The sequence below is a fragment of the Mus musculus genome, chromosome 2 (assembly GCF_000001635.26).
Source record: "Mus musculus strain C57BL/6J chromosome 2, GRCm38.p6 C57BL/6J".
Classification (NCBI taxonomy): Eukaryota; Metazoa; Chordata; class Mammalia; order Rodentia; family Muridae; genus Mus; species Mus musculus.
Window position 1 is genome coordinate 109,256,817 of NC_000068.7, and position 27,257 is coordinate 109,284,073.

General features: G+C 37.8%; 2 protein-coding genes across 5 annotated transcripts in view; one reads left to right on the forward strand and one right to left on the reverse strand.

Annotated features, from left to right (window-relative positions):
• Window positions 1–24,514, reverse strand: part of Mettl15 (methyltransferase like 15) — a 189,034-nt gene extending 164,520 nt beyond the window's left edge. Inside the window, exons 1-2 of one of the 3 annotated variants that reach the window (XM_006500379.4) lie at window positions 23,820–24,514; window positions 17,573–17,859 (exon numbers count right to left, since the gene is read on the reverse strand). In XM_006500379.4, the coding sequence (XP_006500442.1) occupies window positions 17,573–17,842 (270 nt within the window). In that variant the 5' untranslated portion in view covers window positions 17,843–17,859; window positions 23,820–24,514. Of the gene's footprint in view, window positions 1–17,572; window positions 17,860–21,376; window positions 21,475–23,792 lie in introns of those variants that run through there. The other 2 variants (XM_006500378.2, NM_029790.3) reach the window with 2 other exon arrangements.
• Window positions 23,922–27,257, forward strand: part of Kif18a (kinesin family member 18A) — a 61,012-nt gene continuing 57,676 nt past the window's right edge. Inside the window, exon 1 of one of the 2 annotated variants that reach the window (NM_139303.1) lies at window positions 23,922–24,077. The gene's annotated coding sequence lies outside the window, so the exon portion shown is untranslated. The remainder of the gene's footprint in view (window positions 24,078–27,257) is intronic. The other variant, XM_006499259.2, reaches the window with a different exon arrangement.

Here is a 27,257-nt window from a genome sequence, read left to right on the forward strand (position 1 = left end):
GTGTGCGTGTGTGTATGTGGCTTGGTAGGAAATTCTCCTGGGATCTTTCCAGATTTGGGCACTGGTGGTTCAGGTAAAATGTATTTTTAGGTATTTGAAGCAAAGACATAGGGATGGAGAAGATATGGACTAGGAGTGGAAAGGCTGGAAGGATCACAAAAGGAAGGAAAGCAGTGTGTTCAACCAGAATATGCTTAGTCTCCTGGGAACAGGGACAGACAGAGAGAGAAGGCTACAGCAGATGTTCTGCCACAGAGTTGAGGGTGAAAGTGGAGGATTAGCCTTGGAGAAATGGAGGGAGAAGACCTGCAGTTAGCCTACCTGCTTTACTAACAGAGTATGCCTGTTGGAGTTGAGGCTGAGATAAATCAATGAACAGGGTGAAAAAAGTTTAGAGCTGAAAATCTCTGTGGTCCACTGGAGAAGAGGGTAGACAGTAGGAAAGAGAGGCTACCATAGGTGATCAGCTACAAAGCTGCTGACAAGACTGGGAGATTGATTTTGGAGGAGCTGAGGGAGAAGTGAAGGTTTCCAATAAGCTAACCTCTGTCTCTGGTCAGAGTCAAGATCATCTTAACAATATTAATTCCAGTAGGAAGATTCACTCACTATAGGTAGCATCATTCCATACAGATATACTAGACTCAATGAAAAGAAATAGTGAACTAAGTGCTAGTATATGTCAGTTAATTCATTACATTCTGCTCCTGAATGGATAGAAGATGATTAGCTACTTCAGGTTTCTGCCATCTTGGCCTCTCTGTAATGATAAGCTGGAATTGTGAGCAAAATAAACCATCTTTCCCCTGTGTTGTTTTTCTCAGGGTATTTAGCAAAGCACTGGAGGAAAAAAAAAAAAAAAAAACTAAGACAGGGACCATTCTAACCTATTAAATTGTAAGCCCTAGAAAAAATTTAAATACATCTCACATAGTATATAAATTACTGGTTTCAAAATGGCATAGTCTTTATTCTGTCTGCCCATCTGTCTGTCTGTCTAGTTTTTTTAGACTAGGTCTAGGTCTCACTGTATTAATCAAGTTGGTGTCAAATTCCTAGCCTAAAGGAAGAGTTCATCACAAGGCTCCTGAGTACTGGCATGTTTTTTTAAATACCAAAAAAAGTATATGAATTCACAAACAACTGTCAACTTTAGCAACTTCTCCATGAACTCCAGATATAGATGGTCAAACTATGGGCAGAGTCTTTCATAGCAATATTCTGCAAAGAAAAAAGTCTTTTCAAATATAAAATCTTTTAGATAATGGTTATTCTCTAAATATTTGTTCAATCTTAGAGAGATGGATGAAGCTTTCCTTGAAAGTTCCCACAAAGAACTACCTTATGCAGGTTTGGCCCAGTACCAGAAGGACGTCTAACATGAAGGAACCTTAAATTCCCCTAACACCTTTAAACTACCAACCCTGCATCCAACCTTCCAACATGTGAATCCTACCAGAACATATCAAAATAGTAGTTAAGAGTAGCACATATTGAGTAAATTGGTGCAGCAATACCTCTCCTGGGCATATACCCAGAATAAGTTCCAACTGGTAATAAGAACACATGCTCCACTATGTTCATAGCAGCTTTATTTATAATAGCCAGAAGCTGGAAAGAACCCAGATGTCCCTCAACAAAAGAATGGATACAGAAAATGTGGTACATTTACACAATGGAGTACTACTCAGCTATTAAAAACAATGAATTTATGAAATTCTTGGACAAATGGATGTATCTGGAGGATATCATCCTTAGTGAGGTAACCCAATCACAAAAGAAGTCATTAGATATGTACTCAATAGATTTTTAAATCTAATCTTTGCAATACCATTAATGTAAAAATATAAAAGCCAAGTTTTCTGCCTTAGTTAAGACCGTAACATAAGAAAGGCCACATATAGCATTCACTGGAAGTTGGTATGCAAGGAGATGATTCCTTCTTCCCTATTAGGTAAGACATATAATTCACCCAGTAGGTAAGAAAAAGATATAATTAAGAAATCCCATTCATAACATAAGTGTCACTTAATTCAGACAAAACCCAGGGCAGGCCCTGAAAGGTGATGAGCTAATAGGATGAGCCTTAGCCCAAGGCAATACAGGAAGAAATTCATAAAAAGAAATGCTCCAAAACTGAAATAACGGACAAGAGATAGGATCTTTGTAAGAAGGTGTAGACGGAATGAACTCCCTGAGCACTTCCATTAGTCTGTCATATTTACTAGTAATAATGGTAACAATTAGATGGACCTATGCAGTAATAATCAATGTACATAAAATAATAGCAAGGTAAAACTTCTTTCAAATAAACTAAGATCACTTTACAGATACAGTATTAGATAAATGATATTAGTGCAGAAAGCAGTTGTTTTGAAGCTGGGAATGAAATTTCAATAACTGCACAAAAAAGAAGGGTTTATTATAAAACTTACTTTAGCATGCTAATTAGTAAGGGCAGTATAAATAAATTTTCTCTTTTCCCTGAGGTATTCATTCACAAAACCATGGTTGCACACAGCAAACATACTAGCTTGGGTCTCTTTCTTTTCTTCTTTTTTATTATTATTTTAATTTGTTTAATTTTTTTTACACTTCATATTTTACTCTCCCCCCCCACCAAGCACCCTCCAACTGTTCCACATCTGATAACTCCTCCCCAGCACCTGTCTCCATGTGGATGTTCCCACCCCCACCCCACCTGACCTCTAATTTCCCTGGGGCCTCCAGTCTCTTGAAGGTCAGTTGCATCATCTTTGAATGAACCCAGACCCTGCAGTCCTCTACTGTATGTGTGTTGGGGGACTCATATTAGCTGGTGTATGCTGTCTGTTTGGTGGTCCAGTGTTTGAGAGATCTTGGAAGTCCAGATTAATTGAGACTGCTGGTCCTCTGACAAGGTCGCCCTCCTTCTCAGCTTCTTTCAGCCTTCCCTAATTCAACAACAGGGGTCAGCTGTTTCTGTTATCTGTCTATTGGAACAATGGGTCAGAGTTGTGACTGTGGGATGGCAGCCCCATCGCTCACTTGATGTCCTGTCTTCCTGTTGGAGGTGGGCTCTATAAGTTCCCTTTCCCTACTGTTGGGCATTTTTTTCTAAGATTCCTCCCTTTGAGTCCTTAGAGTCTCTCACCTCCCAAGTCTCTGGTGCTTTCTGGAGGGTCGCCCCAACCTCCTATTTCCTGAAGTTGCCTGTTTCCATTCTTTCTGATGGCCCTCAGGTCTTCAGTCCTTTTCCCTCACCCAATACAAGATCAGGTTCCCCTCTACACCCCCCCACCCCGTCCACCACACACACTCCTATCCAATTAACCTCCCAGGTCCCTCCCTTCCTCCCCACTAGTGATTGCTTTCTTCTCTCTCCCAAGTGCAACTGAGGTGTCCTTACTTGGGCACTTCAGCTTGTTTACCTTTCTGAGATCTGTGGACTGTATCTTGGGTATTCTGTACTTTTTTTCATGGCAAATATCCACTTATTAGTGAATAGTAATGCTATCATTGATTCCATCTCATTCTAATTACTTTAAGAAACACCAACTACAAACACTATTGATATTTGAATTGGAGAACTAAGTGTTCAATACCTATAGGTGATAGCCCCCCACTGAATTCATAGTATAACTCCAAATCAAATCATTCCTTTAAGTAAAAGGTTCTAAGAAGAAATTTTAATTTTAGCAAAAGTTACTACTAATGGATGTTATTAAAATAAAATCAGAAAACATGTTACTAACTTCTATAAGTTTCAAGTCTACATTTAAGTTATAAATTCTAGGAAGTGGGCTAGGGATCTGAATAAATTGGCAAGCATTAGCTTAGCATGCATGAGGCCCTCTGTTAATCACCAGCACCACATAAGCCAGGCATGGCAGCACACACCTGTGATTTCAGCACTTCAGAGGTGAAGGCAGGAAGATCACCAGTTAAAAGTTCTCTCAGCTACACAATGGGTTCAATGACAGTCTGGGACATACAGCACTCTGTCTAAGTAAGTAAATGCATAGATAAATAAATCCCAGTGAAGAAGTTGATTAAGTTTTACTCATAAAAGTAATCAAGTATGTTGTTTAACTTATTTACTTCAGACCTTGTAAAAGCTAAATATGTGGTTTACCAGTTGTTCTGTAAGATTCTATTTTATCATTGATCAACTAGGATCAAAAATTTCATTTTCCTCCAAAAAATAAAATATTGGTTTCATATGAATGATTCAAAATATTAAAAGTTCATATTACTTTTTTAAAGAATGGGATAGAAGACTAAGTTTTAATTGCTTCATTATTTGTTCAACATTCTAATAGTAAAATTGACGACAGAACTATGATAGACAGGTACAAGAAAAATCAAAGAGGGTAACAGAGGTTCATGGAGTCGCTTCCTCTCTAAGTAGTAATAATCTATTCCTTCAAACCATCCTTTGAAAGGCCCTGGCCACACCACTCTTTTTGTCTTTATTTCTCACTCTGTTACAGTACAACTATACTGGTTTTTATATAACTTTCTTTAACCAATTTCTCATCCTTCTCTGTCACTACAAATAAAAGACTTTCTTAGGAGAGATCAGCTTAGAGTGAAGCCCTGAGAGATGCAGTGAGCTGACTAGTAAAGCAGTCCTAGAATTCTCTGTAAGGACTGTGAAAGGGCATCAAATGACTGTAGAGCCACACTGTCACATGCTCAGAAGGCTCGTAAGAGCTTCTCAATAGATATTAGGTCAAATTGGCTGTCTTAAATGAATAGGAACATGACACAGGTCCTAGAGATATTATAGGCTGACTATTAGAATTTAATGAGTAATACTCATAGTTGGGGAAAAAGGCATACTATGTCATCATATCAAACAGATATACTGAAATCCAACTCATACCACTTACTACTATACAGCTCAAAAGGAACAGAGGTACAGAAGGTGGTTGCTATCCTTTCTACAAGTCACATAATACTTTTTACTGTTACTTCTACAATTAGTACTAGTGAAAAGTACAGACAATAATATATGAATGTGCTGTGTAATAGTAACATCTTATAAGATACTATAATATTATTAATAATAGTCTTCACCACATATATTTGTCTTGAATGGAAAACATTCCATTTTTTATGAGTATGCTCAATATCCACAGTTTATACTGTGGATAAAAAAGTATAAAACTATTTTTCCTGGAAATTTAATCATAGAAATATAAAATGTAAAAGCCACAGAGCAGACAATCAGGACACACATAAAACAAATGCTTAAATAAGCATAACATACAATAACTTTTCAAATTCTGAAGATTATCTAAGCCAAACAGTTTTATGAATGACAGATAATAAGTAGCTACAAAAATGAATGTGAATACTTTCTGAAACAACATTGAGCAGGCAAAACAAAAATCTTTAACTGCATGGCATTTGTTTCACCTAAAGGAGAAAGCCACTAACAATCACAAAAGAAAAAAAGACAAAAAGGGTCCAGCGAACAATACAAGATGAGTCACTGTAAGACTCTGCAACTTTGTTCATTATAAAATGACAGTTTATGTATGCTACTTAAATCCCAGTGGTTTTGTTATGAGAAGGCAGTAGAAGAAAGTAAAGTAGAATGTTATGAAAACTCAAAAGGTCAAGATACACTTCCTACCACTCTTCACAAAAACAACATGGAACTCAAAACAGTGAGGAGAAGACCACTGGACCTTGCCTCGCTCGTGCAGGAGCTATGATTAGACTATTGATTAGCATCTAGTGCTGACCTACATAGAATAACAAGTCTCCAGGATGAACGTCTGTGAACAGAACAACCTCACCTGTTTCTTTCTTCTTTTCTAGTGGGCTTTCCATATAAAACAGACTTGTATTTTCTTATGAAAACTACTGAAACAGAAAGGGCCTTAAATAATTAAAACTCAGTACATATATCTGACTTTTAAATAGAGGGATATCACTTTTCTCAGTATCTATCTTTTATTCTGTTTGGATCAGTTATTTTTAAACAAATTTATTTTTAGAGCAATTTTGTATTCATAGCAAAATTAAAAGGATGCATTCTCTCTTCCCATAATGTACAGCTACCCTCAACGGCAGCCACAGATTAGTAAATCTATTACAAATGATGAAATTAACTGACATGTCTTTATCACATAAAAGCCACAGTTTACATTAGGATTACCTAATGTTTTCTAATTGGTCCCTATATTGAGTAACATGAACTTGAGATTCTTCTCTTCATTACAACACAATTACTTTTAGCACTGAATAATATTGCACTGTCTAGACTTGGCAGAGTATACTCCATACCTTACTGATGGGTATCTTTGTTCCTCACAATTTTTGTCAATTATGGATAAACATCATTGTGCAGATTTCTTTTTATTTTAACAAAATGATTTTAATTGGATAGTTTATGTATTTACATTTCAAATGCTATCCCCTTCCCCCCATCTCTGATCCCCCTCCTCCTGCTTCTATGAAGATGCTCCCACTCCCACCTGTCCACTCCTGTCTCCTGCCCTCAAATTCCCCTACACTGAGGCATCGAGCCTTCACAGGGCCAAAGGCCTCTCCTCCCTTTGATGCCCAACAAGGCCATCCTCTGCTACATATGCAGCTTGAGCCATGGGTCCCTCCGTGTGTACTCTTTGGTTGGTGGTTTAGACCTTGGGAGCACTGGGTGGGGGGTCTAGTTGGTTGATATTGTTGTTCTTCCTTCAGTCCTTCCCCTAACTATTGCATTTGGGGTCCATATGCTCAGTCTGATGGTTAGCTTCAAGCATCCTGATCTGTATCAGTAAAGCTCTGGCAGAGCCTCTCAGGAGACATCCATATCATGCTCCTGTCAACAAACACTTCTTGGCATCAGCAAGACTGGGTTTGGTGTCTGCATATAGGATGGATCCCCAGGTGGGGCAGTCTCTGGATGGCCTTTCCTTCAGTTCCTGCTCCACTCTTTGTCCTGGTATTTCCTCCCATGAGTATTTTATTCCCCTTTCTAAGAAGGACTGAAGCATCCACATTTTCGTCTCCCTTCTTCTTTAGCTTCATATGGTCTGTGAATTGTTTCTTGGGTATTCCAAGCTTTTGGGCTAATATCCACATCAGTGAGTATATAGCATGTGTGCCCTTTTGTAACTGGGTTACCTCATTCAAGATGATGTCAATTTGCCAATAGTGTCCTTTGCCTTACAGAAGCTTTGCAATTTTATGAGGTCCCATTTGTCCATTGCTGATCTTAAAGCATGAGCCACTGGTGTTCTGTTCAGGAAATTTTCCCATGTGCCTATGTATTCAAGGCTCTTTCCCACTTTCTTCTCTATTAAATTCAGTGTATCCAGTTTTATGTGGAGGTCCTTGATCCACTTACACTTGAGCTTTGTACAAGGAGATAAGAATGGATCGATTTGCATTCTTCTACATGCTGATCTCCAGTAGAACCAGCACCATCTGTTGAAAATGCTATCCTTTTCCACTGGATGGCTTTAGCTCCTTTGTCAAAGACCAAGTGACCATAGGTGTGTGGGTTCATTTCTGGGTTTTCAATTCGATTCCACTGATCTATCTGCCTACCTGTATTAATACCATGCAGTTTGTTTTTTGTTTTTTGGTTTTTTTTTTTTTTTTTTATCATGACTGCTTTGTAATACAGCTTGAGGTCAGGGATATTCCTCCAGAAGTTCTTTCATTGTTGAGAATAGTTTTCACTATCCTGGGTTTTTTGTTATTTCAAATGAATTTGCAAATTTTTCTATCTCTATGAAGAATTGAGTTGGAATTTTGATGGGGATTGCATTGAATCTGAAGATTCCTTTCCGCAAGATGGCCATTTTTATTATATTAATTTCATGAGCATGGGAGATCTTTCCATTTTCTGAGATCTTCAATTTCTTTCTTCAGAGACTTGAAGTTCTTGTCACACAGATCTTTCACTTGCTTGCTTAGAGTCACACCAAGGTATTTTATATTATTTGTGACTATTGTGAAGGGTGTCCTTTCCCTATGTAGCCATGCCTTTATTTTTTTGAGCAAAATTCCAATAAGAGTGGCTGACCAGCCAGGCATGGTGGCACACGCCTTTAATCCCAGCACTTGGGAGGCAGAGGCAGGCGGATTTCTGAGTTCAAGGCCAGCTTGGTATACAAAGTGAGTTCTAGGACAGCCAAGGCTATACAGAGAAACCCTGTCTTGAAAAACAAACAAACAAAACAAAACAAAAAAGAGTGGCTGACCAGTGAACTGTACAGCAAGAGTAGGACTGGATTTGTAAGAAACTGCCCAACTCTCTTCACTATGACTGTCTCGGTGCCTTTCCAAAGCATTGAAGCTCCTGATCCTCCCCATCCCAGCAGCAGTTAGTACTTCAAATGCTTGTGCACAATGGAGTCTCACTATTGTTTCAGTCTGCTTTTCCCTGAAGGCATAGAGCCTAGGTTCCCTTGTCTCTATGGTGACTTGGATGAGATACACACTGAGCTCTTAGACGCTTCCCTTGCTAAGTTTTAAGGGTATCTTGCATGGTTTAGGGAACAGTTTTTAGCATAGGTATCTTTTGTACTTTGCCCTAGTCTATGGCTTTGCTTTTCATTTCTTGGCAGCTTCTTTTATGGAGAAGAAATTATAATTTTAATCAGATCCAAATGATCAACTCCTTTTTTCATTGCCCACGCCTTTGGTGTTATATCTAAACAGTAATTGCTAAGTCCAAAGTTAATTGATATTTAAGGAATAAATCATACATTTTATTTTACACTAAAGAAGAGAAATTATTATAAACCATCATATTGTGGTTGTGTAAACCCTATATAAGATGTAATTTTAAGTTATGTTTTGGTTGTCAACTTGACTAAAATACAAAAATAGAGGGCACACTAGTGAGGTATTTTTTGCTAAATATGAAGTAGGAAGATCCACTTCTAATCAGATCTTGAGTTGGGAAGGCACACCTTTAATATGGGCTACGACTTCTTCTGGAATCCTATCTAAAGACAGACATAGAAGGAAGTTTTGCTCTTTGCCTGCTTGTCCTGGCATTGCTAGGAAGTCCACTCCTTCACTGGCATTAGAGTTTACTTCTTTGGGATTCCAGAGTCTACTGAAGAGCAGCTGAGACATCCAGTCTCATGTACTGAACCACTGCTAGATTCTTGGACTTTTCCTTCATAGACAGCCATTGTTAAATCAGCTGGCCTGCAGCTTATAAGTCACTAAATAAAACCTCTTTCTTTATATAGAGAGATTCATTCTGTAAGTCTGTTACTCTACAGAACCCTAAAACATTTTCCTTCTATTTAATTCTTTATCCTGAGAGTGTATAACCAACACCAACTTTTCATACATAGACCAACTATGTTTACAGATGTGACCACTGGTATAACAAGACAGTTAGGTGGGGGTAATCAAACACTCTATAAATTCTTTTGAAACCTGCTCTAGAGAGTTACTCATATCTGGCACTGTAAAAATGTCTACAATCCATGGCTAGTGATATCAAACTCTATAGAAGTAAACCTATTGACGTTGCTTTTTTAACATGTACGGCTGCAGCCTTATTAAAGAGACTTCTTATTGCAGTCAGTATTGATTAATTCAAAGACACATTACTGCTCAATGTGTTCAGCCATTTATGGAACTCCTGTAGCAACAGCCCCTACACAAGTTTGGTACATTACACAACAATGAGCTGAAAGAGTATAAGAGCTGGTGGGTGGGGAGGAATGGTGTTAAATGCTGTCCTGGCAACAGGACATTGCTGCCTTACACATGAGTTCAGAGCAGGAGTGATTATTTACAAAGGATCGAATCAGTTCAAAATTCCAATTTGGAATGGGGAGGGGCTTCCGAAGCCCCAACCCTAGCTGAGGAGTTGTTGGCAGTAGAAAACTGTTGGGAATGGGAGAGCCACATAGCCCTCTGGATGAACCCAACAAGGATAATAAGGTCCAAGTGAGAATTAGCTGGAAAGGTGCTGGGTATGATCAAAATGCACTCTATACATATATGAAATAATTTAAAAATAAACTGAACATGAAAAAGTAAATAAACACTAACACTGTAAGCATGGCCTAGTAGCTCACTTAACTATAAACATATAAATAAATTTATAGAGAGACAAATAGACGCATAGAGAGAGAGATGACTGAATAAAATCTGAAGATTACAAAAATATTTTTCTATATCAATTTTTACATTTCTTATAATCAAAATAAACTTTTACCAAATATTATAAATATTAATATAAATTACTATTAGTAGATACATTCATTAAATAATAAATGTAGTAGTTTTACCGACTACAGAAAAATGTAAACTTAGCACTGGACACTATACACTCACAGGAGAAGTTTCTACACTGCTAGTTTTGGGGGGAAAATATAAAACTAAGGAATAAACACTATTACTGATAGACTATAATTTTACAATGAAGAATATATTTGCCAAAAGGACCAAATATAAAATACAATATTTTATTATCTTTCTTGGGTGTTTTTGATTATTGTTGATGCCCTTGAAGACTTTAACAGAATAAAAACTGTTTCTTGCATCCCTGTAAATACTGCCTCCCTGAAAAAGGGATTAGCATCCCAAGTAACAGAGAAGAAAAAAAGTGTAATACCACAAAACACACAACTAATGAACACAAAACTAATCATGAAAATATTCTAATGAGATTTAAAAATATTTTAAGGAATTCTTTAGAAGCACTCATAGAATAAATATGCAAAATAACATAAAACCCACAAAAGTAAAATTAATGAAACAATTATTTTTATTTGTATTTTCAAAACTAATGAAAAACAACCATCTATTTCTAGAAACTACAAAACAACGTGGAGACAACAGTGCTTATTACAAAAGTATAATTTGCTTTAAAAGTCTTCTATTTAACCATGCCACTATCCTCAAGTCAAGCGTGTTAACTCCATCAGAGAGTAGGCTCAGGACTGACTGTCTGCTGAAAACTTGCCGGCGCAGCCCAGCTGCTCTATTACAGAGCTGTATCTGATGTCCAAGGTGAACACTATTTTGTTGGCCCTTTTAGAATGTAGTATCAAAATAGGCAAAGCAAGTTCTTCACAAATTTATGGAAAAAAAATGAAGAACGGGATTATTGTGTAACATGAAGCCCAATGACTGCAATGTCTTCAGAGTCTAGTGTGTAAACAAGAAAGCCAACTAGGTTCAATCAACATCATAAATTATCATTATAACTATACTTAAACATTCATCCCCACCTACAATATAAGGCAGGCACCCTATAGGCACTAGGAATGCAAAAAAAAAAAAAAAAGACATTGTCCTTGATTTGAATGAGCTTTTCATATTGTGGCAATCATAATATAACATAAAGCATTTCTTCACTTTGAAATAGGAAAGATTCTGAGAGACGGCTACTGCCTATAATCTCAGGAGGATATGTCAGAAGGAATACCTCAATGCCAGCCAAAACTACAGCTGGAGGCCAGCCTGGGCTACATAAAGCAATACCATATTTGAAAAGAAGAGAGAGAGAAGGGAGGGAGGGAGGGAGGGAAGGGAGGGAGGGAGGGAGAAAGGAATGGCGAGGAGGAAGAAGGGAAGAAGGAAGGGAGGGAGGGAGAGAAGATAGTCCCTAGCTTTTCCAAGACACTTGGCAGAGGTTAACTAAAAGTCTTATATTTTGAAATATGATCAAGATATTCCACAAAAGACACAGGGAAAAGCAAGAGGATGGCCAGACTCAGAAAGCACTACTGTGTGGAACAACTGGATTCCAGTAGGTATAAACCCTGGGAAGTGCAGACAACTGTACACACCATGACACCAGGCAGTCAGCTTGAAATGGGGAGCAGGAACTGCACAGATATCTATAACCTCAAAGTTCAGAGCTGTTCTTAGAAGGTTACAGCTAACCTTTACTCCGCGAGCCAGGAGAGACAACCACCTGCACAGCAGCAGCAGCAGTGTCACACTCAGAAAACAATCCGCCGGGCGGTGGTGGTGCACACCTTTAATCCCAGCACTTGGGAGGCAGAGACAGGTGGATTTCTGAGTTCAGGGCCAGCCTGGTCTACAAAGTGAGTTCCAGGGCAGCCAAGACTATACAGAGAAACCCTGTCTCGAAAAACCAAAAAAAAAAAAAAGAAAAAGAAAACAATCCAATACATTAGCCACTTAATGTGCTACATGAGATTTTTAAGACAAAAACCTTCTTCAAAGGTAGATGCAATGAGGAAAAGAAATGCCCTAGAGAAGCTACATTTAGGGGGGGGGGAGAACGATGAAATTTCTAACTCCTGATAGTTGTTCTATCTAAAATGCAGCTTTCTAAAGAAAACAGAAGTGCAGCCGCCGGCCTGGCTGCACCACTGTCCTTGTCCTCTAAGAATGAGCAACTGTAAGAACCCAGGGGTAAACAAAACAAGCTCCTTCTTGCTGTCACAGCCTTCGGTACTTGAAGGAAAAGCATCTGGGCATTTTTCTCTGTGATGTTTATTTTCCATTTAAAGTGGAAGATTCTCAAATGAAAGATTGCTAATAATTTAAACATACTACACGAAAAGGAATGAAATTTTAGTGACCAATTATGGGACTGGGGAATTCTAGAGGTTCATCTGAATGGCACAGTGGTTGTCTGACATTCAGTCAGAACAGAACAGACTAGTGTTTAGTACTGTGGTCATGCAGTTATGAATACATGTTCATTATCAATAAAATGAAAAACTTAACAGTTAGTACCATAACTTTAGCAAATCCAGTAATTATAAAAATTGCTATGAAATTTTATAACATAAATGGATAGTTGAAATTGTGAAATAATTATAAATTAACCTTGTATTCTTAGCAGTTCATCATATCCTGTTCTTGCCAGTTCAGGTGGCCTTGTTTCTGCTTCCTCTCCAGACTTCCCCCAGTTATTTGATCAGACAAGTGTGCCACACAAAGGCTGAAATTCTATAAAAGCCAGAGAAGCTATCTTAGCACTAAGGAACACTATTCTTCTTACTGCGTCACATTTGTCCTCTGCTTTGCCTTTAGCCATCCATGTAAAACATCATTAGGGAAACAAATAAGTAGCAATCCTTGGGCTAAGCACCAGATATGCAACAGCAACCAAGTCATGTTATCCAAGACTTCCCAGAGCTCAGTGTACTAGGAAAGTGCTATGATTTATAGACAAAGCTTGGTGTTTAAGACATCATCTCGGGTGGATTCAGCTAGAGATGGAATTATACCATGAGGTTGCTGACTCCATCTATTGAGTCCCTCTACTGATGATTGCAGTACAAGGAAGTGGAACTTATATCTAGAAATGTTACTGGAGACATGCATTTGAAAAGTCTATCTTCTCTCCACCCTGACCATGTCTCTTATAAATTATTACTCTGACAGAAGTCATAGGTTCCAAACCAAATCAACACTAGTACTATGCAGACTTATAAGTACCTAATAACCTCTAGATTATTATCATCTCATAAAGTAGGTAAGACAGTACTATTTCCAGATTTGAAATAATGAAAAAATTGATCAATAAAGCCTAGACTAAGACATCTCTGAAACCAGAAAAAAAGTCTTAGGTAACTACTATATTCTTACAAAAAGCAGTGGGGAGAGTGATTCCTTCCAGAGTGTCATGCCTTGGGGTTGACTCTCAGAATCAAATAGATGAATAATTAAAATAGACAAAACAAAACCTGGACAAAACTGTGACTCATTTGGCTATTCTGAAATTCCTAAGCAGTGGAAGAAAAGTAGTTCTCACCTTAAAATTCAAACTTATAGATATATTCATTGTATTTGCAATGCTAGCTAGACTTCTGAGCAAATTTCCAAAATCATTGGCTTCTTAGGGTCAGTACCTTCTAAACATTAGGTAAATAAATGTGACATCCCCCTCGACTTCACTTAAAACAAAATGCTTTCATTAGTTCCTGTTACGACCAAAAGTTTCATCTCTAAATTCGCCATTGAAGGAGGTGTGGGCAATAATAATTAAGTAGGTGCAAGGTACAAGTGAATGCATGACTCACAGTTTGCAAAGTCAAATCATCTGGGGAGAAGGCTCAGGAAGGAGAGGAGCAAATAATGGATTCTGGATGAAATGGAGACCTTTCCTGTCCAAGGCCTGTCACCACTCCTTTATTACTTGAGGATTAAGGGAATAGTGAATAAAGCTGCCTGCCAGACAGCTCAAAAAGTAAAAATAACATTATCTCTATGTGTGCCTCACTTGAAATTTTTCAGAAATAACATTCATAAAATTAAACTTTCTATTAAAAGTTCCTGGAATATCAGACTGGAATCAGGAGAATGGAAATGTCAAAATCAACCAGGATTACAGTTTTCACAAGAATCTGAACAGAACGAAACAACAGTGTGGGTCAGGCTGTAGAATCACCTATATTTATTCCTCTAGGTTTCAGAAAAAAAAGCAAATATAGTACAGACTTACTAGGCGAGTCAGCAGGGTTTCTTTTGCTTCTTTTCTACTCTATGAGTAAGCACCCAATAACTGTTAGGTACTCACAGGAGAGTTCAGCAAACTGACAAGATGTGCTTTCATTACTGAGGTCCAGAAATCAATCAGAAGCCTCGCACACATAGTGCTGCCTTATCTTTCTCTTATGTGTGTGTTGCAACAAAGACAACATATATATTTCAATATGCTTTAAGTATATTTAGAATCCTGTCTCACCCCTTTTTCTACAATGATTCATAACATGTACCTTAACATGGGATTTGTTATCTTTCCATTATCAATCTCTACAAGAAAATTTCATTCAATGAGGCTTTATTCAGCCAAAAGTTCCAGCCTTTGTGAACATACTTATATCTACATCTATGTGTATTTAGAGTTCCTTCCGAGTTACAGTACTCACCTAAAAGCCTTGCACACATCAACTGTTCATAAAATCCAGACAAACTAAGTTAATTATATATTCTCTGGATGAAGTAAAAAATGCTTTAATGATAAAACAAATACATGATGAGAAACATTCTATTGCTCTAGTTTACTTGATCTAGCTTGTAGAAATCTCTAGGGAAAAAACTACACATACATATAATCCATATATATATATATGGATGAATAGTCCAAGCTAGAGATAATTCTAGAATCCTTGCTCTTAACAAATAATCAACATGTCTCCTATCACTATTACTGTTCTTACTGACCTGGCCTCAAACTCACAGAGATCCACCTGGCTTTCTTCCCACATCCTGGGATTAACAGAGTAAGTCACTATGTCCAACCTTAGGAATTACTTGCAAAATAAAAGAACTAACTCAGAAATTATATATATATAATATGTATGGATATAATATATATATATATATATAATTTTTGAAGTTAATACATAAGAAAACATCAGTATTATGAGATGACATTTGAAGAAAAATTTTCTTTTTTAATAAATTAATTTATTTTTTTACACTCCATATTTTATTCCCACCCACCCACCCTTTGACTGTTCCACATCTCATGCCTCCTCCCCAACCCCCATCTCCTCGTGGATGTCCCCATCCCTGACCCTACATGACCTCTAATTTCCCTGGGGCCTCCAGTCTCTTGAGGGTTAGGTGTATTATCTGTGAATGAAAACAGACCCAGCAGTCCTCTACTGTATGTGTGTTGGGGGCCTCATATCAGCTGGTCTCTGCTACCTGTTTGGTGGTGAGTGTTTGAGAGATTTTGGGGGTCCAGACTGATTGAGATGGCTGGTCCTCCTACAGAGTCGCCCTTCTCCTCAGCTTCTTCAGCCTTCCCTAATTAAACAACAGAAGTCAGCAGCTGCTTCTGTCCATTGGTTGGGGGCAAATATCTGCATCTGCCCAGCCATTAAGTAGAATGAGAAAACCCCATGCTAGCCTATTCTTCTCATCCCATCTAAGGCATGAGTTATCTTTTTGTCGAGTGTTTCCATATTATATAGTCTATCTATTGTCAATTGTTTATCAGTTGCACTCTCTTTCAGTGCTGCTTGAGATTAAGAATCCTGTGATGTACTAAATAATGGCCTCTAAATTCAAGAACTGTGAAGGTGGCGATTCAGACATACCAAAGTGAAGTTAAAAAAAATTAAGTGAAGGGGTAAAAAATCATGACTTAAAAATAAAAGAATATAACTGACAGCTGAAGTTATAGTAAGATTTATTAGTTATCAAACACTATGTATATTATTATATATGTTATATACTGTATATTATATGTGTATATTATAATGTTGTATATTAAATATTATTTACACAATATCCATCTTTCCAATCATATATAGAGTCTTGAAACATATCTTCTGCAAAATGATGCCATTATTACACACTCCTACACACACAGGAACACAGATACAGAGAGATACAAAGAGAGAGAGACAGAAAGAACAAACACTAGACATCTAATTTATTGCTCAAGGGTTCATATGTTAGGAGCCGATTCTCTGGTGTAGTAATGTTGAGAGATCTTTACTGCTTCACAGCCTGTCATAGTAGGAACATTAGGGTCACTAAGAGCACTTTCAGAAGGAAATGATGTACTTCTTGCATGAGACTTTGCTATAAATGAGTAAGACTGGCCTGTCCTCATGGTCTAGTTCCCATTTCCCAGTTCAGTGTCTGTTTGTCTCTATCTGTCTGTCTGTCTGTCTGTCTCTCTCTCTCTCTCTCTGTCTCTCTCCCCTCTATAATGTTATGCACCACCATATAATACAGACAAGGAAGTCCCCACTATAGCAACTGCCAATGTATTTGGATGTTCAGCCTCAAAAACTTGAGCCACGCAAGTCTCATTTCTTTACAAATTACCAAGCTTTGGATATTTTATGATAGAAACACACAATTGGTTTTGAATTCCTTAATGTTTCTGAATAACAAAGACGGGTATTGGACATTTTAGAGCTAAGAAAACAGAAACATGAATTTACATGCCCATCTTGTTTCTAATAACTACTAAAAATATAAAATTCTTTTAAAAACTGTTCTGGAATTGAGTTTTCACGCTTAACTTCTCAGCAAGTGTAAATTCTTCTGACACCTGTTATTTGGTAGAATTAATCAACTCAGATTAAATAATTTCTCAGGTTCTCTAAACTGCCAATCATGAAAGCAGTCTATCTATATGAGTATACAAATAAGAGAATTGAAATTATAGGTTCACTCAAAATCTGGTGTTCATAAAACTCACATCAACAACAACCACAAAATAGTAAATAACAGAAGCATAACCAAAGACCTATGGCTAAACAAAACATAGTATACCCATACCATGGAACAACCTGCACTCAAAGAAAAACAAAGGGGGGCTGTGGTTGTAGCTCAGTAAGAGAGCACTGCTAAATATGGGGACCCTCTGGAATTGATGCCGAAAACCACACACACACACACACACATATATATATATACACACATACATATATATACACACATGCATACATACATATATAGGGATAAAAGGAAAAAAGCACATGCTACAACACAAGTAATCTTTAATACATATTAAGTAAAAGAATGTAAGCACAAACTAAAGAACATCCAATCATATACCTTTAAAAGGTGAATTTTATGAATTTTATGATAAGTGAATTGCAACTCAATAAAAAAGTAAAACAATTTTAGAAAATCAACTCACCTGTCCCTTTTGTGGTGCCAAGCAATGAACAACTTGATCCACCATTACTGGGATATGTAATTTAGCCATGGCTTCCAACTCTTTCTCTTCAGAGCTGTAGACCTTCTGAGGGCCGCACAGAGCTGTCCCTTCCACAGCTTTAGATTCAGTATGCAGTGCCACTGCAGTGTGGATTGTGTGGGGACAGACATCCAAATTAGATGCACCAGAATCCACAAAGTGTGAAAACAGTCTATTATATGTTCTGTAAAAATATGGATATCGAAGCATTTTGTAGGTCAAGAAATCTAGAAGAAAAAGTTAAAATATGATGATTTTTGGTTTCTAATTCTTTTAAAATTTAAGACTAATCTAAGAGAGTGAATCTGACTGAGTTCCTGCCATGAAACAAGAAACCTAAGTGAACAGGCAAACATAATTAAGTGTAATTTCTCAATGATCAAAGTGGCTACAACTACAATTCCAGAACTTCAGCATCTAAAGCAGGAGGAATGTCTGAGGATGCCAACCTGAACTACCAAAATTAATGAGCTAATTAATTAAATAAATTCAATTTTATGGTCCCGTTACAAATTCTAAAACCATCAATTTTCATCCCACATCAATATGAAAATTAGTAACTCATTTTCTGCAATATATTTTTTAAACTTAATTAGTTCTAAAGAGTAGGTCAGCAACTTTAAAATATTAATTTAAAAAGTAACTTCAGTCTATGGGCCTAGGACCCAAGCTCATCCAATGTTGTCTGAAAGGTAAGCTAGATCACTACAGGGACTATAAGTGCTTTCTGTTGGGTTTGGATCACCCTATATTTCATGTTGTTTTATTTAGTGTTCTCCCAGTGCTAACTTAACATATTCACTTTAGTTCTGAGATAGATTGACCTTGGAAAAGAATGAACATAGGCACTCAGACAAGAAAGTATGATCACTTTGTGAAAATCTTGCAGATTTCCAACACAGTCTCTGACAAGACTACCTCAGCACACACAAAATTAAGTTACAACTTAACAAACACTCAACTGGGCAGGTTTGGATATTTATTTCTTTTTTCCCCCTTGGAGTGCTGAAGATCAAATCCAGTTTATTCATATACATACACAATCAAACCCTAAGATACATTTTCAACCCTTGTTTGAGACAAGTCTTGCTATGAAACCCAGGATAATCTCGAATTTGATATCTGCTTCAGCCTTCTAATACTACAACTAAAGCCATGTGCCAAAAACACCTTGCTATCCTTGGGCACCTCATAGCTACCAGTTTGGATCGGTTTGTCTTCTGTGTGTGTGGTTTTGCTTGTTGATTGGTTTTCAGTCCACTAAGTTCACTCTATCTCTAAGCTACTTCCCAGGTCCTGACTTTCAAATGTATACTCCCTGTGGCCTAAGACGAAGCAAACCTGTAATAAAGCCTTTGGAGCTCTCAAATGCTCTCATTTTCTTCTACAATTTGAAATTCTTCTAAATGTACAGGGAGAAAGGGATACTTACATAAACATATTAACATAAAAAAAATGAAACCATCTATGTTTTGTCCAGTTAGCTGAAATGATTACATTTCAGACTTCACAAATTAAAGGTTTGTATCAATCCAGTCTGACTGACCACCCCCCATCCATGTTTTCAAAATACTTGAAGAAACAAATCCCATATAAATGTCTACCTTTCCTTTTGCAAAAGACAGTAGTAATTTTAGAGCTGGGAATAGTGGCAGATGCCTGTAAATCCCAGTACTCAGGAGGCAGAGGCAGGCAGATGTCTGTGAGTTCAAGGCCACCCTGATCTAGAAAGCCTGTCCCAGGGCAACCAGAGCTGTCCTGAAAAGCAACAACAAAGTTAGTCATGTGAGAAGCTAAATCAGAACTGAATACAAATATATGTGAAATATGTTATACAGACAGAACATGAATAAGATGTTTCCTTAAGGATAACACATCAAATTTGTCTTAGAAATAATCTGCTGAATGATGTGACAATGAAAAATAGTGACAATGGGGAGGTGGCAAAAAAAAAAAAACTAGAGATAAAACTCTAAAGGGAATTTCTAGATCTTAAGCATCAACAAATTTAAAAAAATGGTTAATTACTCTTTAAGTTCTCCAGATAAATTACAAAACTCAAGTACAACTACCCTTTATTTTAATTTTTCAAAATAATTGTCATTTTTTTATTCAGGTGTAAGTGCCAACAAATCTAAACAATATTCTTTGTGCCTCGCTTGATCATTATCACAATTCTTGGAGTTAAACATAATTATTCCTATATTACACATTGAAGAAACTAAATAGCTTGCCACATAGTCAGAGCCATAACTGTAACTGTAATGCAAGAGGCTTATCTTCAGAGCCTGAAATCTTTTATCTTCAGTGTTACAAACATAACCTAATGGAAGTATTTAATGTAACCATGCAATTTAAAGGTACAGTACATAAACTATGTGTATATATAGTATCTCTTGAATTATATTGTTAATGGAAACAGTCTCCTATACCTTGGAATTATACCTAAGTAGAGTTTATACCTAAGTAGAATTATACCTAAGTAAGGGCACACAGTATTTAGGCAAAATAATAGAATCTGGAATAAACAAGCTATACTCTATGCCCAGTTTTAATAACTGATTTTTATATTTGGGGCTACACAAGAATGCAAGTACCCACAGAGGCCAAAGGCATTGTGTCTCCTCCACCCCACCCCCACACCCCCACACCCCCAGCTACAGTTACAGGCAGCGGTAAGTAGGATGATGTGGGTGCTGAGAACTGAACTCAGGGTCCCAGCAGAACACAAGTAACCACTGAGCTGGCCCTTGTGCAGATTTGACTTTTGTTTTTGTTTTGTTTTTGTTTTTTTTTTTTATTTGTTTGTTTGGGTTTTTTTTTTTTTTTTGGAAGCACTGCTGCCAATAAAAACCTCAAAACAATGTGAGGGTAAAGCAATAAAAATGGACAACAAATTGTTTCTACTGGCATTTTATTCTTTACTGTACTCAAATTTCATGTATTTAACTACATTCAAGATTAAGTATATATGTATATAGATATACATATATATGTGTGTGTGTGTGTGTGTGTGTGTGTATATATATATATATATATAGCTTGTAACCCAGGTAAACATGGAGAAGGGGTTACAAATAGTTGATTATTTATATATAGTTTTTAGATTATTTGTAGTAACCCTCCTTGTTGGGATCGTGCCGTAAAAAAATCTTTTGAGTTCAAACTGTAAAGGAAATTCCTTCTTTGTAGCCCAGTCTACTACCAAAAAAAGCAGATCTCTCCGCAATCTTGTGAGCTTGTTTAATTTACTGCCAGTCAGTAAACCTGGCCTCTAAAGCAGATGCACTGTTACTGGGTCATTTAGCTTTTCTACATGGGCAAGGTTCCCTGAAGTCCTGGAAACCACAAAATTGGCCATGTTCAATTGTGGGAACACAAACAGGAGCCATATAAATAGAACTTCCTTCAGGATGCTAACAATTACTATTAGTCCCGAGAGGAAAAGTTACAAATCTAATTTTAAAGCTAGAAACGCGACCTAGGGGGCTGGAGGCGGGGGCTAAGGCGGGGAGGGGGGGGTGGAAAAGGGAGGATGCGCCCCTTAGTCAAAGGATCTCAGCCTTCCCTGGCCAATCTTAAAAGTGAAGGGTGGGAAAGCTGGGGTTCTCCAAAGCCAGGCCGGCAGTACACCGGAGGGGACGGGGGAGGGGCTTATTTCCTCACAGGCGGGGGATTCACTCCCCACAACCTCAACACCAAAAGTGCCCTGTCTCCAACCCTGAACTAGGGACTTCTCCTCACCTGAGGCAACAAAAACAACAAAAAAAGTTGGGCCGGCCGCGATGCTAAAACGCAGAAGAACCTGTTTGCGTACACCTAAGTCCCGAGTGGGGGAAACTTGTAAGAACGGACAGACGGCCCTCGTCCTTCCGTCGGAGCAACTGAAGTGTGTCTGCCTTTAGTTCCGCTGCTCCCAGCACCTACTTTGAAAGGGTGTTGTGGGTCAGGGGTTTCCAAAAGATCATCCTGGAAAAACAAGATCTCACTTTTAAGGGTTTTGGGGGGTTTTATTTTGTTTGTTTGTTTGTTTGTTTGTTTGTTTGCTTGCTTTAAGAATTGTTTTGATGTCTGGCGAAAGTTTAAATGTAACTTTCAATTTTCTGTCTACTATAAAATAATGGCTCCATGCATCATCCAATTTCTAACCAAAGGTGGAAATTTCAACCTTCTTAACCCTGTACTTTTGGGAAGTTCCGGTCCCCTACCCCGACTCTTTAATTTTGTTAAAAAGCATGAGGTTCTCTCGTCCTGTTATTACTTCTGCCAAATTCATGAGTTGACAACTGCACAATAATAGTATTGGTTGTATTGTTAAAACCTCTCTGTTTTAACCAAATGTATGATTCCTGGAGAGTATGGATCTCATTAGTGGAACCCTGCTATCAAGCAAGTGCAATGCAGAAGTGAAATTAAATGGGTAGTATTGGGATTACATGTGGCGACACTTGTAACACTAAGAAGCCTATATAGTGTGAATGTCAAAACAAGACAAAGATGGAATGTACATGCCTACTTAGTCATTTACCAATATAATTTTTCAAGATAACAAGATAAACATATTTTCAAACTAAATTAAAATATATTATAGTCACTTGACCTAGAAAGTATTTTAAAAACAAATGGCTAATTTTGACTTGGTTTCTTTTACAAGAGAAATACTTCCCTATAAAAGTTTTTCTAACACTTCAGTTTTCTCCTAATAAAATCAAAACAATATGTTTATATCTTATAGTCTGTTTTGAGAATAAAGTAAGGTAATGTTTAAGGGGTTAAAAATATGCCTGAGACACCAAAGGTCAAGCACTATATATGGAAAGAATATTTAAAACAAAATGAACTCTCCTCATTTTTTTTTTTCGAGACAGGGTTTCTCTGTGTAGCCTTGGCTATCCTGGAACTCACCCTGTAGAGCAGGCAGGCCTTGAACTCAGAAATCTGCCTGCCTCTGCCTCCCAAGTGCTGGGATTAAAGGCGTGTGCCACCACTGCCTTGCAAACTCTCCTCATTTTTATTACCAAACCAATGTCACAAAAATGATGATGGCATTAGTTGGTACATATACTATAATAAGAAATAAGTAGTCACTTTATTGACGCACTCTCCAGGGCTCAGAAAAAATTCATAAAACAAAGAATAATGTATAATTTGCAACTCTCCTGATTTTCTTCAGTAGATTTAAGACATAATCATAATCTATGGGATTTCAACGTAAAAATGTGACTAATAGTACTCTGCACTGCTGGGTGTGGTGGCCTATGCCTTTAATCTCAGCACACAGGAAGCAGAAGCAAGAAGATCTCTATATGTTCCAGCCCATTTGTGTCTACATGGCAAGTTCCAGGCCAGCCATGACTACTGGGCAAGACCTTGTTTAAAAATATAAAATAGATTAGATAGATAGATAGATAGATAGACAATAGACAGACACATGCATAAATCCTCTGCCCTGTAACATCCTATTTTTACAGAAATCTAAACTCCAGGAGGGAAGGGATGCTGACTTCAGTGTGTACTAATATGCTCCTAAAATCTGCAAGTAAGAGTTGCTTACTAAATAGAGTCATATAAACAATAACAATGTAATTCAGATCGTACTACTAAATTTTTCTAAAGGGTTGAGAATGTCAACTGATAAAAGGCTTGCCTAGCCAACAATACAAATATAAAATACCCTGCCAATTTTTTAATATTCCCTATGTTTTTAATGCATTTTTCTTTCTAATGTATACATTCAGAAATAATGCAATCTGAAACAAGAAGCCCATGATCCAATAATGTGACTAGGCCAATATATTTAAGTGATTTTTAGTTTGTAAGGTCATACTTGGAGCATGTTAAATGCTGGCAAATAGCAAATATTTTCGCAAATACCAAATATTTTTAATCAGTAATAACGGGAGCAGGCCAGGAAACCCTGACAAAAGAAGACTTGGGACTTGTAATTAATTCACATGGAGGCACCATACCTTCCAAAGCCTGAGTCCTAATCCTTGGGAACTTGACTAATCAGAAAGGGAAAAAGGACAAAATAACCCAGGCCCTTTTACAGGCCCGCAGACTCCGCCTCTCCCCCTAAGAGAAACATCACCCAAAGCCCAGGGCACCCCAGACCCTAGGACTGTGGCAATACTAAATATCCCAGGTGGCTGCTTCCCACCTGCACCGCCGCCCGAGCTCCGCCCACCTCCGTCACGGCTGCCGGAAACGACCGCGCGCGTTGCCACGGCGACGCCCAGGAAAGTAACTTCTCCTCCGGCATCTGAGGCCCAGCCTCTGGCGCCAAACTGCGAGTCGCTCAGGAAAACGTCTGACGTGCTGACGTCATCCGAACGGCAGCCAATGAGATGGATAGCTGGGGAAGCTGGCTTGGGTTTGAATTTGTGGCTGTGTTTGGAGCGCCTGGAAGCCAACTCTGCCAAGTTGTGACGGTCACTTCTTGTAGGTGAGTGAGGTGGGCGCTGTGTCTGGGGACGCGTGGGTTGATTCGAGGGTCGCCGGAGTGGAGGATCCGGTGTCAGGCGACAAATTAGCTTTCGGCGGGCGATGCAGGTCGAGGGTCCCCTCGGTATTGCGGCTTGGAAAGACCCGGAGCTACCGAGTGTGCATGACAAGGCGAGCCTTTCTCAGCACCGAGGTTCTAGGCTTCGCCACTGAACCCCGAGGGGAAGCTGGTCCCTTTCTCAGACTTAAACTGAGGACGCTCACAGTTCAGCCTCCTAGAGCGTGAGGTTCCTTCCGGATTCCAAATTCAGAGTGTCCTGCTTGGGCTGCACATGGGAGTGTGCGACTTCTGGGCTTTACTTCATGGGAGGAGCTTTTGTGCAGAGAGGCTGTCAGGTCAGTCTGGAGCCCAGTTGTAGCCTCAAGCAAAACCGGCCCTGACTGCTCACCTGTGATGCTGAAGGTCACGGAAAAAAAGAAACAAAGACAAAAAAGTGCCAGGAGGCCAGAAAGCAGCCTCTAATCCTGCAGTTTCTGCAGCCTTTTCAGCAGGAGCTCATTTGCCTTGCCTAGTACAAAAAAAGCCAATGCTGACTGTTGCTCATTATAATATGAATGGGGATTACTGGAGTAGAACTAATTTTGTTGGTGACATCAGTCCACTTTGTCCAGTTCCTACCTTGGGTTTTGGAAGGTTTTCTTGACCTTTGATGTTAGAGAATATGAATCCCACAGAGCTAATAAATAGTACTTGCTATTGAATTCAGTGTATGAAAAGAACTATTTCAGTCAGCAGGAATGATTTGCCTTGAGAGGTATTCTCATTGAACCAGTATTTACAGATATTTAAGATTTTTTTATTTTAAAGAGCATTTTGTCCCACTGTAGTTATACTTTTCAATAGACACTATAAATTGACTATGCTGTTAATGCTATGAAAGGCAATAGAAAAACAATTGGCCCACCACCAATACTGATAATCTTCCCTCGTGTTAGTAAGGCAGTCAAATCAGTGACTGACAGAAAGGTTTAAGCCAGATAGAAACTGTAAATGAGGCAAGGTCCCTGTTCTAAACCATGTCGAATCAGAATTTTCTACCTGAGTTGGGAATAATTCGTAGCTATGTCATTGTGCTTCTATACACCTGTTTGGAAGCATTTTCTTTTTCTCAGTCATGAGATTTGGATTTGTAGCTGGGTCCGCTTTCTGTCATATTAGTAATAACATTTGGAAACATTACTAAGTTCCTCCGTATGTGAGGCAACCTTGCATAGTTATTATGCGCGTTGAATGACTTGGGTATGAAGTGTCTGCCATGGTTCCTGGCAGAGAGTAACTCATGTGAGCATCACTGTTACCACCATACTGACCTGGGGAAAGCCTTTCAATCATATTCATTAAGAATACTTACTGTATGGTATCAGAAAAACAAAAGGAAAAAAACCAAGTTACATTTCATAATTCACTCCTTCCAGGAAAAACACAGAGGTGAGCAGTGATGGGGAGTGGGGTAATAGATTCTAATCCAAACATACCAACTAAATAACAATTCACAGGAAGGGGAGTGCATGTTGGCAGACTATTAATTTATTGCTGCAGTCATTACGTGATATATGTATAATGACAGTGTATATCTAGAATGTGTAGAATCCTTAATGCCACCTAAGTATTTTTATTTTTTTTAAAGGAAGTATATAATTTTAATTTTTATGTAGAAAATTCTCAGGGCCTATACATGAGTAAATTACCTTTTGGATTCTATGTATTTTTATATACTTTTATTAATTTAATTATTATTTATATTTGAGAACTGTATAGGTTTAAAATAATAATCCTATTTGCCGTCATTTCAGCATTCTTTTTCTTCTTATATTTCCTAACATATAGATTAATCATACAATTTTGTAGCAGGAAAGGCTCTTAAATACCATTTGCTCTTTAGTTTGAATATTGCCAGTTAGAGCCCCTTCATCATCCTCTTTTATACTCAGTCTTTCAGGAATGGATCAATAGTCTACTGTAATCTATAGACTTACTTTATTCCCACCAAAAAAAATCTTACCACTGGCTCTTTTGTTTCTTCTTTAACAGCATACCATTTAAGATGGAATATGACTTAATTGATCAGGGTCTATACTGTTCTCAAAGCATTGTCCAAAAAGAATTTGCAAATCTTCATCCTATTCCACAGATAACAATTATCTGTTTCATATTAAACATGGTCTTTGTACTTGATATAGAATCAACTAGATACCAGACTTTTAGCCATGTTTGAAAAAGAAAACATCACTTTAATGTAGGAGAAGGGAATCTTTGCTTTCTGGTGCCCTAGCTAAAGAACAAAGAGGAATAGGAAATAAGATCAATCTTAAAATCTGTAGCAGGTTGAGACACAAAGTTACACTTGACATTGTACTTCTTAAAACTCCTTTAAGAGACTGTCAAAATTTCTTCTCAAGTATCACTTGAATCCTTACTGCATTTTAAAATAACTATAGAAAGTTCCAATTAGCTTTAAACTCTTTAATCCTCATTAACTATTTTAAAAGCTTGGTCCCATCCTTATTCTAATTTTATCGTTTTAAACAATGAAAGATTGACCATAATTTTAAAGAATCATACATCTTTCCTACTCTCTAAAGTCAAGAAAATGAATAAACCATCTTTCCTCCATGCTAGTGTCGGAACCTAAGACTTGTGCCCTCCCACAGAGCTCCACTCACAGTCCAATTTTCTTATTAGAATACCTACAGCAGACAGAATAATCAAAATGTAAAAACCAGGCACTGTGACACATCTGTAGTTTCAGCTACTGAGGAGGCTGAGGGAGGTCAGATTAAACCCAGGTACTGAAGACCAGCATCTGTAACACTGAGACTATCAACACAATGAGATATACATGTAACATGTCTTTAATTTTTGTTTGAGTATTTCATACATGTTTACAATATGTTTTGATCAACTTTACCTGTAACTTCCTCCCATATCCCCATCATTTTTGCTCAAAACTTTTCATGTGCTTTTTCAAAATAACCCGAGTCCAGAAGTTTATGTGTGAATATACATTTAAATTTATTACATTTTATTTTCTATGTGTGTTTTATGTGTCTGTGGGCATATGCATAACTGTATGTGGAGATCTGCTGACAAGTTATAGGAAGCAATTCTATCACGTGAATC